The 20195-nt window shown below is 34.6% G+C and overlaps 2 protein-coding genes across 2 annotated transcripts; both read right to left on the minus strand.

The window, feature by feature from the left end:
* Nucleotides 1-514: 514 nt before the first annotated feature.
* LOC100256583 (polyphenol oxidase, chloroplastic) lies at nt 515-2577 on the minus strand. The gene is given in 2 exon segments (XM_059740140.1): nt 515-2121; nt 2124-2577. Coding segments are annotated over 2 exon segments (1821 nt in total). The 5' UTR covers nt 2497-2577; the 3' UTR covers nt 515-673.
* Nucleotides 2578-17954: 15377 nt separating this feature from the next.
* PPO (polyphenol oxidase) lies at nt 17955-19916 on the minus strand. The gene is given in 1 exon segment (NM_001281116.1): nt 17955-19916. A coding segment is annotated over 1 exon segment (1824 nt). The 5' UTR covers nt 19913-19916; the 3' UTR covers nt 17955-18088.
* Nucleotides 19917-20195: the final 279 nt, after the last annotated feature.

Below are 20195 nucleotides of genomic sequence, written 5' to 3' on the forward strand. Positions count from 1 at the left end.
CTGAGCTACCCCTCAAGCCTATTGTTTTGCATCATTTTTACATCGTATAATTATATAACAAGTAGTCATCAAATGTATTACAAATAGTTATTGATATTAAATCTAAAAAAAAAAGGGTATTTAAATTGGCATTTGCTATGTAAATAGCATAAAAGAAATTAGGAAAAGTAGGAAGAAGAAAAATAGTATACTTCCAATTATTGATTTGAAAATCTAGCCCATGATCTTGGATATCCCATAATATATTTAGCAACTTCTTGAATCCTCTTAAAGAAACCAAAAACTCTTTTCTAAATCTAATATATTTGTTTAATTTTGTTTAAAGAACTTATAATTAAAAAAATAACATAAAAATGAGATAAATATTATTTCTTATAAAAAAATATTTTAAATTGTACAAAAAGTTGTTTGATTTTTTATGAATTATTTATAACCCCCCATATTATCTTATAAAAGTTGTAAATTTAACTTCAATTTCCACTTCAATCTAAAGCAAATAAAAGGCGCAGGAAACTAACACCAATTAAAAACCCCTTAAATTTAAACCAAACAGCTCTAAATTAATAAAAGACTTGACGGGAGAGTACAGAGAAGTCTCACATTTTCCATTAGTCACATAAAGATGTGACTTACCTGATACATACATATAATGGATAATCATTGAAAGGTGGGATCAATCGGAAACAAACTCGATCTCAATTCCACCAATGGTGACATCATCGCCCCCAGCACGAGGGACTATAGTCACGATCACACTCTCATCATCTTCGGCTCCCAAGTCCTCTAACAGCTCATTTATCGCCAACCTCAGATTGGTCTTCGTCTTCATTTCTTTCATATGCTTGTGTGGTACGTTCACAAAGCTTCCTGCAAACTCACTATTCTTAGGCCTACTCACTGAATAATCTTCGTCGTTGATGTACACATCAAACTTCACGAAATTCTCTCTATCTAGCTCTATTCCTTTTATCAGTAACACCTCTTCCTCGTCCTCTTTCTCCTTCTTGCTTCTTGATTTCTTTGGCCTTGGAACTTCTACTCTTATCACTGAGTTAAGAGCTTTTGGGAAGTCTCCGATGCTGCTGATCGTCGTCTTTGGGAGTTCGGCCGCTTTCGCTACTCCCGACTTGGAACTTTTGGTGGTCGTCTTCGCTTTGGCCTTCGTATTTTTTGGTAGCCATGGAATAGGAATATCCTGATATTGGTATCTCAGCTTGGAAGTGTCGACACAGTCCGAGACCTTGACTTTAACAAGTTGTTTGTTCTCGTCGTAGAAGACGAACGTGGCGTCAAGCCAATCCGTATCCGTGAAATCCTTTCTATTTTTACCTCCTATAGTTTTCCATATATTCCACATCCGATCGACATTGGCGTGGTGACCGAAGAATATGGGGTCTCTGCCGGCAGTATAGAAGTTTCCCATGTCCTCACTAGGCTTATCAGCAAGACCAGTCCATTTGTGGACTATATTATGTGGGACGTGCTCAAGGGTACCCGCTCCAGGGTCAATCGCATCGCCGGCGCGGTATGGGTAACCAAGGAAAAGCTTAGGAGTCGTGGCACCCGACACAATTTGTTTGTACATGATTGCCAGATTGTCGGTTTTTAGTTCGTCATCAGGGATTGTGGATTCGGTGCCATCGTAGTCGAGATCGATCACAGTCGGAGGCAGGTGCTTGGCGTTGCGCTTCTCGTCGTAGAGTGATGATGGGGAACTAGCATAGATGGTCGGCATATACATGCCATCAGGGTTATCCCAAGCCCAATAGGGCAAAGCGAAGGTGGGATCGTCGATCAACTTTGCAAGAATTCTCTCATTGAAGTAGAGATAGTAACGGTGGAAAGGGAGGAAAAGCCATGAAGCATGAACCTGGAGTTCTAGGTCGGTATACCCAACCTGATCATAAGCCCCTTGGCAATAGGTGCAATGGACATTAGCCTGTTGCTTGAAACTACGCGGATCATCATCAGGAAGAGCTTTCTGCAGCTCAATGGCCTTTTTATACTTGGCTAAGTACTCTTTGCTGACCAAGTGAGCAGCTGGCCTGGTACGCATGGGGGAACCTGAGGAAGGTAGCTGGAAATCTATAATCTTTGTGGTGACTGGCGGGCAACAATTGTGGGCGTTACACCATCAGGCACGGTGGCGGTACCACACTTGGATATATCCGGTGCCTGGATGGGAGCCCCAAAGGCTAATGGCTTAGTGGCGCCGAGACCGGCAGCAGCACCATACAGCCCTCCTATGCCAAGAAGCACATTCCTCCTATCTAACTTCCCTGGGGAAGTTTCTCGAATGTCGGAGGTAGAATCCGAGTTTGGATCACCATTCGCAGCATTGCACGACACCTTACTAGGAGCAAATCTGCGGCTTCGGTTTCTGGCTATGGGGACATGAGAAACCCTGTGAAACAAGGGAGAAGGTGGCAAGGCTGAAATGTTGGTGGTGTTGGCGATGGCGGTGGAGGTTGTGAGCGACCAAGGCAAAGAAGCCATAGCTTTAGAGGAGAAGTGATGAGTGATAACGCGCTAAGGCCTCGGTCTCCATATATAATGAAGAGGGGTAGGCATTTTTACCTTGGAGAATCGAGATGCTGGGAAAATGCTTGTCGTAGAAAAGTCGATAAATAAAAAGATGAGAAGGACAAGGAAAATTGATTTTCTGCATCCGCGTGGGCCCCGGAAATCTCCCACTATCCATTTGTAGCCTTGCTTTGCTACATGCTTATCTTCAATATTGACTGTAAATGCTGCATCGTCGTATGGATTACAAATTTATAAGTGCGAATTTTATAAGTTTAAGATTTCAGACACGTGTTGTGAGTGCAGAGAAAAAGGAGGGGTGGATTTTTGGGATTTATGTTTGTGGTTTATTAGACGACGTCATATGGATTATAAGTGCGAATCTTATAACTTTAAGATTTCAGACACGTGTTGTATTGGTTGGCAATCATAAGATTCCGTACCTACCTTGATAAAATTATGTTATATTAAATATAATGTAAATTGTTTTAATAAAATTAAACAAAAATATTTTTATATCAAATTAAAAATATCAATAGTATAATTTCATATATTATTTTTTTAAAATAATCATATAAGTTTATTAACTACTTACATATTTTTAATAAATATAAAATAAAAATAATATAATACATTTATTTTAAAAAATAAGTTTATGACCATAGTTGATAATTACAACTTTAAAATCAAATTCAAAATAATAGTTATCAATCATGATTTTAACTTTAAATTTAAAATCGTAATTAGTGACTATAATATTAATTATAATTTTGAATTTTTTATCAAATATTCAAAGTCGCAATCACCACTTACGATTTTAAGTTTAAAATTAAAATAGTGGTTGTTGATTATGATTTTGATCATTTTAAAAAAAATTAAAATCATAGTCATCAACTACAATTTTATGACATGAAGAATTACGATATTATGATATGAATGCCTATATCATGGAGACATATATCACCTTTTTTTTGAATAAAAATACATAGCCTAAATTATTATCTCCACCAATTTTCTTTATTATCTTTGAAAAAACAAACCTTTCAATGTAGGGACGTTGAATATGGTTAAAGAGTGAAATTGGTTATCTTGTATGAATATTTATATAGGAATAAACTAAGGTATCAACTATGTACTTGGGGAGCTCTCCATCTTTATCATGTGTGTATAGAAAACTAAAAATTGTTGAATGAAAATACAAATAATGCGAATAAGATATAAAGAATTGAATCAAATATGATAAAACAAGATTAAAGTATAAATACATAATTGCGGTATAAAGCAAAACATGCCAAGAAATGGTCCGCTTACAATATAGAAATGTACTTACCAAAAAAAAACAACACCAATCAAGCGTTGCAGCGTATACATTTTCAAGTTTCATTTTTTTCTACCCTCATTCAAGATCTCGATCTTGTCATACATATTTAATAGTCTAAATTTTTTATTTTGTAATTATGACTACAATGCCTTAACTTTTGTCAAGAAAAGTATAAAGGAAAAAATATATATTAAGAAAAATGTTATTTATTTTGGGTGAAACTTATATTTTCTAAAAATTATTTAATTTTTATATACAATAGTTAATATGAGTAAAATAAGTTTAAACTAATATATAAAAATAATTTATTAATTTTAATTTACTTGTAGATACTTCTTCAATATTGTAGCTAGACTAGACATGGTATTATTTTCAATTCAATCACAGTTATTATTAAGTCATGTGAAAGTTGTTTTATGTCCGCAATTTAGGGAAAAATACGTTTTCACATACTAATATAAAATTATTAGCAAAATGGGTGTTAGTCCAAGGGTTTTCTTAATCGTGTTTTGATGATAACAAACCATAATTAAATTGCTAATTGTTTTGAATTAAAATAATTTCAAATTTTAGTTTGGAAATTAAAAATGATATCTAAGAAATTCTTCAAAGAACCCAATGAATGCAAGATCGAGACACATAAAAGACCTTTTAATCTTAGGAAATATATGTAAATGAAATGCATCGGTGCACTTAAAATTTTCATATCTTTTCATACATCTTTAAAAACTCAATCTATGCATTAAAATTAATTTTTCATTAAAATTCAAGTTTTCTTATGCAAACCTTAGGCAAATCTTTTTAAATTTGACTCATTAATGTTCTTAAAGACCTCTCCTAAGTGTTAGAAGTGAAAAGAATAGAAAAATGTAGGTTTTCAGGCCAAAATTGGTGAATCGGTCAAAGGATAAGTCAATCGGTTTAACCGATTAAGGTACCAGTCAACCAATTATGCCTTCCCAATCAAGGAATGCAAAAAAACTTTATCTTTCTTCTATTAGCTACGCATTCTCGATCGATGGATAAGTTTTCCCAGTTTAGGTCTAGTCAAGGTCCGATCAAGTCCCAATTGAGGCCCAATAGTCACTTGCCATACATTTATTTTCCAACGACTAGTCAATCGATTAATCCCCAGTTCCACCTATCGAGGCTATTTTTTGACATTTTGAATCCTAAAATTAAAAACCTATAAATTGAGAGTTCCACTTCATTTATGAGTAAAAGAACACATGCATTTAATTATTTAACTACATGTTGTTCACCCAAAAGCTCTCATTCTCTACTTGGTACATTAAATCCTCACTTGTATATTCATTAAGTGCACCCTTGTCATTCTTCCTAGCAATTTCAGTTGCTTTTTATCTTCTATTGAGCTAGGTTGAGAGGTTTTCATCTATATTTTGAATGTTTTTGTGAGAAGAGACTTGAAGGGATTGTGTAAGAGTTCATTAAAGTCAGAATTCAAGTGTAAAGACGTTGGAAGTTTGGTTGAAGCCTCAAGATAGTGAAACCCTCACTTGGTTAGGAGCTTGAGGAAAATGGACGTACGCAAAGAATGTTGAACCACTATAAAATAAAATATGTGTTTGATTTCTCTAACTTTATCTCTTTATATTTATGTTTATTTTGCTCAAATTTGTTGTGTTTGAAAAAGATCGTTTAAAAATCCAATTCACACACCCCCTCCCCCCTCTTGGGTGTTTTCCTAATTAAGATTATCACTTTTACATATTTCAAAGTTTGTAATCTACTTCTAAAATATTTGGAGTTTCATGCACTTTTAAAAATGCCCTCTACCTTGCCGGTTAAGCCTCCCATATGTGAAAAAATCAAAGAAGAGAAAAACACAAACCCAAAATTGCAACAAAGCCTAAACCAATTCTACCTCTCTTCTCAAAATCCCTAGAAGCCCAAATCTCTTTATTTCTCTAAAAATCCCATGATACCCTCATAACCTTTCATTTTCTTCCTCATTCTCAAAATTTCTTTAACCTTTAACTTATTTCACTTCTCCAAAAATTCCGAAAATTCCATGAATCCCTAACCTCTCCTCTTCTTCTCCTCATTCTAAAAAAACCAGAAATCCCACTATGCCCTAACTCTCTACTTCACCTTAATGATTGCATGCACTTTAATGATTTAAAGCCTTGGAATGAAGTAATTGAAAGTTTCCTACAATCATTTTATTCAACATGCAGCAAGATGGAAACTCTCAATAGAGACATTATGATATCCTGCATGAAACAACTATATCCCCTTAAATAATTTCAAGGATAATGATTAAGTTTAACTCATAACTATGATAAATTATTTTAAATTGAAATTTGACTTTTATCCTCAAATATTTTATTTATTTATTGAGATTCCATTTATGAGTTTTGGAATATCATCATTTCTAGTATTTCATTCATTTTTTTTTTCTTTTTGAGACAGAGTTGAACTATGTTTGATTTCAAGGAAAATACTAAGTAAAAAAATGGTAAATTTGTTTTATTCGAAGGAAAATAAAAAGAAAATAAATGATAAGTAAAATGTTTTATTATGTTCGATTTACAATAAGAAATATATATATATAATTCAAATTTTTAAAGATCAAATATAATTCAAATTAGTAGGACATTTGTACATTTTAAAATTATTTATTTTTTATATAGAAGAGAAAAAAAAATATGTGTAAAGAGTTTCAAAAAACATGTAAAAATAATTTATTAACTTTAAATCTATTTTCATATTTTTCTCTCTATTTTTTTTCTTACATTTTTTAAAAAATAAATCTAAAGTAAAGTTGTTGTAAAAGTTGTTCTTTCAAAGACAATGACCGTCGAGAGGGATTCAAATTGAAGCAGCAACCTTTCGGCATGGGTTAAAAAGGCTGCTTCAAATTGGACCAGGCCCAAGCTAAAATTGGGTTTCAAATAGTAGAGTTTGAAAATTGTTCACATTAAATCCAAAACCCAAATCGGATAGTAAATCAAATGATTAATTAGGCAGATGGATTGATATTTCTGCTTGTGGCTCTTATTAAAATTAGCTAGCTCTCTATGCAAACCAAGGTTTTCAGAGCTACATATGAATTTTGAAAAGTTTGATAAAAGGGAAAATAAAAGGGAAAAAACACATAATACAAGGTTTGTTCAGCCCCATAAATTTTGTTTAAGATGCTTTTTGAATTTTATTTCTCTTATTTTATTTTTTATATTAAAACAAATCATTTTTTCTATATCTAATTTTTTTTTTCAAATTTCATGTCTCAAAAACTTTAAACATCAATTTAGAAACTCTACTTGAAAACAATTCTTTGTTCCAAATAATTGATTTTAAATAGTTTTTTGAGAAGGAACACAAAATTTTGACTTAAAATAGTTTTTTGAGAAGTTATTTAAAAAACATATCATTTTTTTCTTCTATAATGTTTTAAGAAACAATTGAAAACATATAAAATATTTAAAAAGTTTTGCATTATATCTAAGAATATAATACCTTCGCAATGATAAGCCCAAAAAATTGTTTTTCATATCTGAGTAAAACTAATTTTTGAAATAAGTGTGGCAAAATATATCCTAAAACTCATGATCTAAAAATTATTGTAGGTAGTTGTTATTACCGGGAACTTTGGATTACTCCGTTCCTCTTATCTGAAATTCGTAAGGTGCATGCAAACTATTCCTAGGTTCCTCCAAATTTATTGCAGCAAATCAAATAAAATAACAACAAAAATCATTAGTAATCATAGATTTAGAAATATAGTACTGTGGACCCCGCATTTCGGCTCATGCGTTTCCCACTCGATGGTGAGCTCGATTTTTATTTTATTTTGAAAAATGATTTATTGATTATTTGAAAATGACTTGGAGTCGCCACTTATTTTTGTTTTATTTTTAAAGGGTAAACAAAATAAGAAAGGAAAACCCTAAGTGTGACTCCTTACTTTGGAAAAAGCGATTTGTGAAAAACCGGATCGAGTTCGGGGGTCAGGTTACTTATCGGGAAGGTACGGTAAAGACCGTAGCACCCCTCTAAGTCCCTAAAGTCGGGTCTCTACTAATAAAATGAAGCTAACATGGCAATTGATGAGTAAATTAATGAATATCTTGAATGATCATACACATATAAGAATCAGGACATGCATAGACAACAACCAAAAGGAAAGTAGGTACGTACCTGAGCAACAAGCCACCATACACTATCAAGAGAGAGGGTTAGTGCACAATTAAGGACCAATAGCATGCATGTAAGAGAGCATGATAAATCAGTCATGTATCATAATCAAATCAAATCAATCAGTCAATCAATCGAAAAATCAGATATGTCGGGTCCCCACCAAAGCCCGTTTATTTTAGCATGAATTAATTCCATAAATTCCATTATTCGAAATTACGGAATTTAATTCTTGCTTATTTTTAAAATATTTTAAAAGATCATGAAAGATTTAAAAATTGCTTGCCGAATAGAAAGTGGAAGCAAATTTTATTAAAAAGAGATTTTGAGTGATCCTAAAAATTCTAAAGATGATAATTTGAAAAATAAATAAATAAATAAAAATAAAACAAAATTATTTGATAGAAATGAAATTTAGAAAACTATTTGAAAATTGGAAATTTATGGATTATTTTAATAGGAAAAAAAACGGGATTTCAAGATTATTTACAAAAGAGGGTTTGAGTTGAAAATGATGAAGCAATAGGTGACACGTGACCCCAAAGGGTGGCTATGCGTATAGTGTACCATGCAAGCCAAAAAATACATGCACGTGGGCCCAAGATGTGAGTGCTGGGGTTAGACATGAGATAGCCAATGAAGGCGAAGCAGCCATATAGATAGACCTACTGCGAATTTCTCAATGAGAACGTCCACTGTAAATGTTAATCTTGATCCTATGCTGTTGAGTAAGCAAGCTTTTCTTTTCCTGATCTTATTCAATGCTTCTGGCTCCTCCGGGGTCAATTCTTTTCCATCTCAAAATCGTCATCTTCCTCCCCTGCCCAAAGCCCTTCTTCCTGTTCCAACTCTTCAGGCCGATACTACCATTCCCTTCCTCCAAATCCCTTTCAAGCTTCTTTCAACCCTCTTATCTGCTTCAGTTTTGGCTAGCATTAACTGCTTGCACCTGTGTCGTGGCAGCTGCCTATTTCATCATGGCCAAATTCTCAGACACTTCCACTTTTCTGCTCAAACTCCTCTAAGACACCTAGCTTGTTTTCTCCTTTTAAGGTTGATGCATTATAATGATGAAAATAAGCAGGTGACAAGATGCGAGGCACCCCGTCAGGTACATGATAGCTTGCATTTCCACCCGTAGCTGTAACTGTAGCTATCAATGGACGCATTGCCGTTCCAGCGTTTCCTAGGAAAAGTTGGACTTTGCCTACTCCACCAGTATCTTCTGAGCTAGTTTTCTTTTCTATTTCTGGTGCATCACCACATATAGAATGAAAAGGTGTTACGCCAGAGTTCCCAGATCGAAGAAAAGTAGCCCGCAATCCATTGACATATGCATCTGAAAATAGGAACCAGTCCGCCCAGACTTGAAGAACCTTCATAACTCGTTCCTTAAGGGCCTCAGCAGTAATCCTTCCCGTTATATTACGATACAAGTCATTAAAGCTCTTCATTATGTCAGGCAAGGTTGCTTCCAATTTGGTACGGTATGCAGATGCATTCTTTACTGGAGCACTACTATTGTGAAGAATATCAGAGACAAGCATGAGCCTTGCAACTTTAGTGGGCATAGGTGTTTCTTTAAGTGTTAAAGATTCTGTTAGAACCTCAACTATCTCTCCAACTGCATCAGCGTTATCTAAAGCAAATCCCATAGCTTCTTTTATCTGACTCCTTTCTAATGCCAAAGCACGCAACATATCCTCAAATTCGTTCCTCTGCTGATCAATCAATGTCCGTTCCAACTTCACACACCTGCTTCTCCCTGCTGCAAATGTGGTACTAGACTCCTTCTCGTGCTTGGTTCAACTTTTTCAGTAGCAATCGGGACAGCTCCAACAGCAATTACCATCAACACCAACAGGCCAATGTGGAGCATCCAAACGTTGCAAAAATTTTTGATCTGCCTTCATGACAGAAATTGAAAATCCCGATGTCTTTAATGCATGGTCAATCTTTTCCTTCAACAAATGCTCCCGAAACAGCAATAATGACGACAAGGATGCTTATAGGAAAGGCGAGCTTCTCAACTTTTGCAGCCCTACGAACCCAAGCTACTGATTTCTTGCCATAAATCAATAGAAAGACGCTCCAAACACTACAAGAAAAAAGGAAAACAATGACGCTTTTTAAGCGTCAAGGAACAGAAAAGATGGCGCTTCTCTAAAGCGTCATCTTCTAGCCTGTCATCATATGTGTTAGTGAACAATGACTCTTCTAGTAAGCGTCATCTTTGATTAATGCATTCAATGACGCTCAAACAAGTGTCATCTTTGAATACTGTTAACCATGACACTCGTAAAAACATCATCTTTGAACATTTTTTTTCTAAAATAATTTTTATAAAATTACCAATCTTGACACTTTTAAAAGCATCATCTTTGATTTTTTTCTTATCCATGACACTCCTAGAAGTGTCATATTTGACGCATTTGCAATTAAAAATAATAATTATATATTGTTATTAAAATAATGGATTTCCTATATAATTAAATAAAAGAAAAATTATAAGATATAAAATTAAATTGAAGTTTGCTAATTAAAATATCTTCAAATATTGATATACATCAATCTAGTTGAACAATTAATGTAACTACTTAGGAAAAATAATTACATACAAATTTGTTAATTATATCAAATTATTTACAACAAAATTTGTTTATTCCTTTAAAAAAGAACAAACATTAGTGTAATAACTATTAAGATCAATAAACCATAATCTACAAAAACCTAATTTAATTGCCTAATGAGTTCATTGATTGATATAATCTTCATGGGTACGTTTTGGCATCGACTCTTTCCAATTTCCTTTGCAACCTGCAAACAAAGATACGAAGAATAGAAAATCTCTAAATTATACTTGCAACAACCAATAAGTATAATTAAAACTATAACCCTTACAAAAAATTGAGGAAAAAAATTAGAACCAATGTCAAATGAAATGTAGAAAATTTTGAGAAAATGAACATGAGTATGAGAAAAATAGTTAGAGCTAATTATCACATGAGGATAAGATATCTCTCACTAGTTGTGCATAGAAACTTTATAATAAAATTATACAAAATGTTTCATCAGTAATAAAAAATAAAAATAAATAAAAAAATCTTCAAGAGCAATATATTTCCAAATATGATATAACATCGAAAAGTTAAAAATTACAAATCATGATACTTCAAAACAAAATAGAATAACTAAAAAATGATATAAACAATTAACCTAAAATAAATGTTCAACCAGTATAGTAAACATGAAATTTTCAAATAAACAAAGAAAATATCAAATGAATAGTTCTAGGAATAATTCAAGCCAAGATATGAAGGAACTCCATAGAAGAGAAACTCTAACAATTTGGATTATTTAACAATTGCAAGAGCCATATTAAATTGTCATATAGGAAAACCAGTTTGAAGAAAAATACATAGTCAATTTAAGTATAAATCACACTTGAAACACTATTATTGAGTGATTGTTTACAAGTTTGCACTACAAAATTATGGAGCTAATTATCTTTAGGTAAGAGGAGTAAAATTAGAAAAAAAGGAAGAATCAACCACATAAGAATATGTGAGTTTTTTTATTTATTTTTAAAAGACCTACACATGACTATGTATTAAAAAAAGTAGAAGTATATATTTATTTGTGAAATAAATAGATACTCTTCCTAATTTCTTATATTAGGAAAAACTTTACCAACCATAAATACGTACTTACCTTAAATTTTACTAGTCTAAATAATCCAAATCCGAATTTGATGAAGTCCGAAGTTGTCTTGAAATCAATAAAACTCAAGGAAGTTACATTCAATTAGTAAGGACATAACAAAATTACTAACTAAATAATATATATATATATATATATATAGTAAAAATAAGAAAGATACAATATATATGCATTTTCATAATAACAAACTTTAAAACTCTAACAATGTAATGTAAAATTGAATAAATTTTGAATTTGTAGGGAAGTATAAAGGACAGGTGGTGGCAAAGGAAAGGGAGGGGAGAGCTCGATGGGTCATAAAATAAAAGATGAAACTGTTAACTCAAAAGAAAGAAAGAGCAAAATTACATTTTTTTCAAAATAATAAACTCATAAAAAGCTCAATTTCTCAAATTTTCTTTCGTTTTGTCTCCTACCTAAGGCATTCCACATTTGCAATGATAGAAGAATCAAATAGATATGAAATTACAAATATTTATACTAAATTCAAATATTAGAAAAAACACAATTACCTTTTGCAAGTCTCATAACCCTAAATATAACCTTCCCTACCAAGTCCTTGAGTATATGCATGCATACAAATATAGCTAGAAAGTGTTCACACATACTTGTCATGCATCTTCAAATCACTTCTATGGATGCAATAATGCATGATTGCCCCATGATTGCCCCACTCACGATCATGAAACTAAATATTTAAAATATTCAATTAATTAATTATTGTTAAAGTTTAAATTAAAATCAATAAAGTCATTCCTAAATGTCCCAACAACAACTCAAATATAAAACAAAACTTTATTAACTACTACACAAGAGTTTCTTCTTTTCTACCAAAAAAAAAAAGACATGTAAATAAGAAATTTCACTACTTAGAAACAAATAAATCATGTCAAGTTTAATCTTATTCATGATTAGGAGAATTTTAAAACATATAAAATCCTAGTAAAAGCACAAATAGATTTTGTTACTCTCATTTTTTTAGTTTAGATACGACATTAATTAATTATTATACATTTTATACTAACCATATTAATTACGGAGTAATGTGAAAAAAATGATAATATATAAATATTTTTACCATTTTAAGATTATTTTAAACTATTTCTAAACAACCAAACAGTTCTTTAATTTTGTTAACCATAAATACATCCATAGTGAGTAGCAATCTCGGATGTTATATCTTTTGAAGCTAAGTCCCTATTTTCTCTTAAAGTTTTAGAATTCAAATCATAGTTTTAATTCAAAAAATCTATTACAAAAACTAAGTTCAAGCAATTGAAGCAAGAAAGGTCATAATTAATACACATGTATGGTGTTTCACTTTAAAAAAGGTGACCCTTATAAAAGAAAATGCTATGAATTTTCCTTAAATTTATGTGGAGAGAAGTGCAAAGGACACTTAGTTTATTATTCTATATGGTGCACCCAACACGTTCTTCAAAGAAAATGATTCAATTCAAGAAGGGTAGACTTACAGCACATAAGAGAGAAACATGGGCAACCTAATGACATCATTTTATCTTTCTGCCTATTAAAAGTAGTCAATAAAATACATATTTCTCCTTTTATAGTTTACCCATTGGGAACAAGTTTTACCTAATAAAAGCAGAGGCAAAAAGAAAACTTCAGTCCAAGTGTAATTCACCATGCCTTTCAAACTGTTACACCATGCCTTTCAAACAGAAATAGTTTAAAATAAACCAAGTGCACCAAAGAAAATGAATTGCATCACTTTAAAATTTTGATAAAACTTTTTAAGAATGGGTACTTAATTAACAATGACAAAAAACTTCAATTTTTTGTCAAAAATATTTAAAAAAATATATATAATCAAATTTTTTTAGCTTTAAATTACTATTTATGGTTCTTATAAGTGAATGAAAGTTTATTTTGATTCTTATTTTACTATATTAAATATCTAAAATAAAGGAATTTAGTTTTAAAGAAATTAAATTTCAACATAAATAGTTAAAAATAGATTTTAGTTTAATATAATTCTAATAAACTCCTTTCTAAAAACTGAATTACCATAAGTAGACTTGTCTATTTATTACCAGAAAATCCCTTCTCAAAAATAATTGTCACAAACAAATTAATCACCAAAGAAATGAGAAGGACAACAGGAGGCTCACTTGAATACCATTTAAGTGCCTCTTGAACCTGAACTTTGAGGGTCAATATTCCTTGACTGTACCAAAACAGAATGCAAAAATACATTGTGAGCCATTATAACACAACTAACAACTCCTACTACATGTCAAATTATTTTTGAGCTAAGGTTTGGTACCACAACACCAAGAAATAGGTTCATAGTCAAAGTCAGTTTATTCAGGATGCAACTTAAGAAAATATTTCATAAAAACATGGGGAAAAACACTTCATATAAAAAATGAATTTCTTGGCTATCAAAAGTTCCTTTCCAATGGGTTTAAGTGTCACGAAACATCCAAATGAATGAAAGGACCATTGTTGCAATAACAACTACAAAAACAACTTCCAACTTCCTCACCCAATAGTTCTCAAGAAACAAAAGGATAAAACTTTTCATAATAAAAGAATCAAAGAAAGCCCTATTAAATAATCAAGAAACAAAAATACTTACCAATCTTCAACTCCAGCCCAAAGCAACAGAAACCTGTAGCTAGGCATCACCTCTTGGATTTATCCTCGATGACAGTCAACTCCACCATGAACCACCACAGTCCAACCCATGTGACACTCTTCCCTACAAATCTATGCAAGATGATGCCCTATGGCCACCCCAACCCTTCCTTACAGTAGCTGGATCAAGAACCCCATATCCGTTACCCATGATAACTGGATTAAGAACCCCGTAACTCCATATCTGGGCAAAATGATGCCCTATGCCCACCTCAAGCCTCTCCCACAATAGCTGGATCAAGAACCCCATATTTGTCACCCACAATAACTGGATTAAGAACCTCATAACTCAAATACATGTTTTTCATGCCACTTGGGTCACTAGAGATTGACGGATATTAATCGATTTGCAATAAAAAATAAAAAATAAAAACTTCAATCTAGGGTGAACTACATGGGTAACCCGATAAGTTTCCTAAATAGGGTTTGTCAAAGTTAGAGTTTAGGAATGAAGAAGGATAGGGGAAGGATGTGTGATGATGCCCACTGGTAAATCTCCTACAACTCCCCATCTAGTCTTGCTCATGGGTTGATTTTGGATGAGCATTTGGGAAGAGAGGGGGAGGGGGGTTTGAAATGGTGGAGGAAATGTTTAGTGGGTGAGAGATCGTGGAGGGGAAGAAATATTTTAGGGAGATATATTTATACCCATAATTCAATGATGCTTTAGAAAAGTGTCAAGGTACATTATTAATCCTACGACACTTCGTATAAGCGTCATTATATACCGAGTTATACTTAGATGGCCCTTATCAAACAATGACGCTTCTAATAAGCGCCATGCATTGAAAAATATTACACTAAACAATGACACTTTTAATAAGCGCCATTGAATATAACATTATAATCTAAATAATGACGCTTTTTAAAAGTGTCAAGGAATCAAACGTCATTATTTTGAATTTTTGTAGTAGTGAAAAGCAGTGAACTAAGCCTAGAGCCAGTACCACCACTAACAGCATTGAAAACAAGGAAACCTTGGAGATCAGTACAATTGTCAGCCAGTTTTCGGATCTGGTCCAAGCATAGAACAGGATCCAAAAACGAGAATGTAACCACAACAGAGAAGAAACCATGGAGGGATAGCATGAAAGAAAACAGGTAAAAATATCTTCAAAAGGGGCTTCATTGGTCGCTTGGCGTTCCGGTGATGGCGGGGGTGTTTCGCCGCCAACGTCGTTTGAGGATAGCTTTTGCTTGCTCTATTTCTTTCTCAAGTTCGTTTTCCTTCGCTCTCAGCTCATCATTTCCTCCAGCCGTCTGCAACTCTCAAATAATCACTAGCCCAGAAAGTCTTCAAACATAATACTCTCTTCCTTCTCTCCAGCCCAAAACTTCCTCTCCAGACATCAATCAGATACAGTAAATCGTTTCTTTCAAATGACAATGCTGCGTTCACGGTTCTCTAACTCTATCACAAGACTTCAAGTCTATGATGTGCATGAAATTCTCCACCTCAGGAAACCCCTCGTCAAAACCACCTTCTCCTACTATACTGCTATTGCATATAGCATCTGAACCAGCACCAGAGGCAGTAACAGGGGAAAACGGCAAGACAGAGTACAAATAATTGGAGCAAAATGAATACATCTAAGCCTCATGTCATGCATCAATCAATGGGCTTAGGTGGGGGTGAGTGAAGTCAAATAAATATCCTATGGAACTGAAAACAAAAGCAAAACAAGTTTTCCATCCCAACTAAAAACATAGTCGTACCACTCTCGAATCATCTCGAAGAAAATGAAAGAGATATCAACCAAACATGAGCCATAAAAACTAAACACAAATCAAGCAATCCGTAGAAAATATCGAGAAGAGGTAAAGAGACTATTTACCAACGAAAAAAAACAAAAAGATTAGTGGCAGTCATACTCTTACCTTCTTCTCCTTCAAGCTCTCTGTTCTCTCTGGAAAACTCTAACTCTCTGGTTCTTTCTCTCTCAAGTCTCGCTCTCTCTCAAGTTCCTCTAAACGGCAGCCAATAGCACCACTACCTCTCACAGTTTGCTGCTCCCTGTTCTCTCCTCCGGTAGCCTCTCCTTTAAGCTAGAAACTCACCCTCAAACTCTCACCCTTTTCTCCTCTGATTCCCCTGTTTTTCTCTCTCTAGTGTCCCTAAGTCACCAGCCTGCCCCCTCACCCAAGCAAAGGATCCCCTCAAAATATCTCCAAGCAGCTTCGCAAAAAGCACCACCTCTCTCAAGCTAAACTATCCTCCTCTCCCTGAAATATCTCTCAACAAACACGTCCAAAAAGCAACCTCCTCTCCAGCCGCCAGAGACGCTCCTCCATAACGGCTTCGGCAGATTCTTTGGAATCTTCTTGCCACGTGTCGACCTCTCATTGGTCCTCCAATTCCACTACTCTGATTCCCAGCAACCAACTAGAAATCAACATATGGCCTTATGGAATTGTGACACTTGGCAAAACAGGCTGCATGAAAACCGAGCCCCATATGGGGGTCTACAAGTACTCATACTTATGCTATGGATGTTTTCAATCAAAATATATCCTTTAAAAATGTCCAATAATATCATGCAAATGCACTCATCATAAGAATCTCATCTTAGCGGTAGACAAGTCATTTCTCAAATTATAAGATAATACTACAATCTTTACTAGATTATCCAAATCTATAAACCGATTATGAACAACTTATCATATTCCAATGAACTCATAAATTATATATTTTGTGCAATTTTTAATATACCTAAATCATGTACAATGGAAGTTATATAAGCTAAATGATCAAATTAATGTCAATATATAAAAAGGGGTAACAAATAAAATATCATAAATAAAACTTTATTACCTCATGTTTCATTTGTAGGGACTCAATCCAATAGTTGTAACAAGTATATTTTTTTATTTTAATAATCTTGGATGTCCGACCCAAGTTATACGCACCTCAACTAATCCCACAGGGCCCTAAAGTTAACGACTAGGTAAACCTTCAATGGTTTTAAGGGGACTCAAACTGGTAATCATTGGGGAGCAAACCCAATACTGGACCAATTGAGCTACCCCTCAGGGCTATTATTTTGCATTATTTTTATATCATATAATTATATAACAAGTAGTCATCAAATGTATTACAAATAGTTATTGGATATTAAATCTAAAAAAAGAAGGGCATTTAAATTGGCATTTGCTATGTAAATAGCATAAAAGAAATTAGGAAAAGTAGGAAGAAGAAAAATACCATTCAAATATGGCGTATATTTCCAATTATTGATTTGAAAATCAAGCCCATGATCTTGGATATCCCATAATATATTTTGCAACTTCTTGGATCCTCTTTAAGAAATCAAAAACTATTTCCTAAATCTAATATATTTGTTTAATTTTGTTTAAAGAACTTATAATTAAAAAAATAACATAAAAATGAGATAAATATTATTTCTTATAAAAAATATATTTTAAATTGTACAAAAAGTTGTTTGATTTTTTATAAAATATTTATAACCCCCCATATTATCTTATAAAAGTAGTAAATTTAACTTCAATTTCCACTTCAATCTAAAGTAAATAAAAGGCACAGGAAACTAACACTAATTAAAAACCCCTTAAATTTAAACCAAACAGCTCTAAATTAATAAAAGACTTGACGGGAGAGTACAGAGAAGTCTCACATTTTCCATTAGTCACATAAAGATGTGACTTACCTGATACATACATATAATGGATAATCATTGAAAGATGGGATCAATCGGAAACAAACTCGATCTCAATTCCACCAATGGTGACATCATCGCCCCCAGCACGAGGGACTATAGTCACGATCACACTCTCATCATCTTCGGCTCCCAAGTCCTCTAACAGCTCATTTATCGCGAACCTCAGATTGGTCTTCGTCTTCATTTCTTTCATATGCTTGTGTGGTACGTTCACAAAGCTTCCTGCAAACTCACTATTCTTAGGCCTACTCACTGAATAATCTTCGTCGTTGATGTACACATCAAACTTCACGAAATTCTCTCTATCTAGCTCTATTCCTTTTATCAGTAACACCTCTTCCTCATCCTCTTTCTCCTTCTTGCTTCTTGATTTCTTTGGCCTTGGAACTTCTACTCTTATCACTGAGTTAAGAGCTTTTGGGAAGTCTCCGATGCTGCTGATCGTCGTCTTTGGGAGTTCGGCCGCTTTCGCTACTCCCGACTTGGAACTTTTGGTGGTCGTCTTCGCTTTGGCCTTCGTATTTTTTGGTAGCCATGGAATAGGAATATCCTGATATTGGTATCTCAGCTTGGAAGTGTCGACACAGTCCGAGACCTTGACTTTAACAAGTTGTTTGTTCTCGTCGTAGAAGACGAACGTGGCGTCAAGCCAATCCGTATCCGTGAAATCCTTTCTATTTTTACCTCCTATAGTTTTCCATATATTCCACATCCGATCGACATTGGCGTGGTGACCGAAGAATATGGGGTCTCTGCCGGCAGTATAGAAGTTTCCCATGTCCTCACTAGGCTTATCAGCAAGACCAGTCCATTTGTGGACTATATTATGTGGGACGTGCTCAAGGGTACCCGCTCCAGGGTCAATCGCATCGCCGGCGCGGTATGGGTAACCAAGGAAAAGCTTAGGAGTCGTGGCACCCGACACAATTTGTTTGTACATGATTGCCAGATTGTCGGTTTTTAGTTCGTCATCAGGGATTGTGGGTTCGGTGCCATCGTAGTCGAGATCGATCACAGTCGGAGGCAGGTGCTTGGCGTTGCGCTTCTCGTCGTAGAGTGATGATGGGGAACTAGCATAGATGGTCGGCATATACATGCCATCAGGGTTATCCCAAGCCCAATAGGGCAAAGCGAAGGTGGGATCGTCGATCAACTTTGCAAGAATTCTCTCATTGAAGTAGAGATAGTAACGGTGGAAAGGGAGGAAAAGCCATGAAGCATGAACCTGGAGTTCTAGGTCGGTATACCCAACCTGATCATAAGCCCCTTGGCAATAGGTGCAATGGACATTAGCCTGTTGCTTGAAACTACGCGGATCATCATCAGGAAGAGCTTTCTGCAGCTCAATGGCCTTTTTATACTTGGCTAAGTACTCTTTGCTGACCAAGTGAGCAGCTGGCCTGGTACGCATGGGGGAATCTGAGGAAGGTAGCTGGAAATCTATAATCTTTGTGGTGACTGGCGGGCAACAATTTGTGGGCGTTACACCATCAGGCACGGTGGCGGTACCACACTTGGATATATCCGGTGCCTGGATGGGAGCCCCAAAGGCTAATGGCTTAGTGGCGCCGAGACCGGCAGCAGCACCATACAGCCCTCCTATGCCAAGAAGCACATTCCTCCTATCTAACTTCCCTGAGGAAGTTTCTCGAACGTCGGAGGTAGAATCCGAGTTTGGATCACCATTCGCAGAATTGCACGACACCTTACTAGGAGCAAATCTGCGGCTTCGGTTTCTGGCTACGGGGACATGAGAAGCCCTTTGAAACAAGGGAGAAGGTGGGAAGGCTGAAGTGTTGGTGGTGTTGGCGATGGCGGTGGAGGTTGTGAGCGACCAAGGCAAAGAAGCCATAGCTTTAGAGGAGGAGTGAGGAGTGATGAGTGATAACGCGCTAAGGCCTCGGTCTCCATATATAATGAAGAGGGGTAGGCATTTTTACCTTGGAGAATCGAGATGCTGGGAAAATGCTTGTCGTAGAAAAGTCGATAAATAAAAAGATGAGAAGGACAAGGAAAATCGATTTTCTGCAGCTGCGTGGGCCCCGGAAATCTCCCAGTATCCATTTGTAATCAGCCTTGCCTTTGCTACATGCTTTATCTTCACTATTGACGGCTTCTTCAGGGAGTTAATTAGG

Source organism: Vitis vinifera, chromosome 10, assembly GCF_030704535.1.
Source record: "Vitis vinifera cultivar Pinot Noir 40024 chromosome 10, ASM3070453v1".
Lineage (NCBI taxonomy): Eukaryota > Viridiplantae > Streptophyta > Magnoliopsida > Vitales > Vitaceae > Vitis > Vitis vinifera.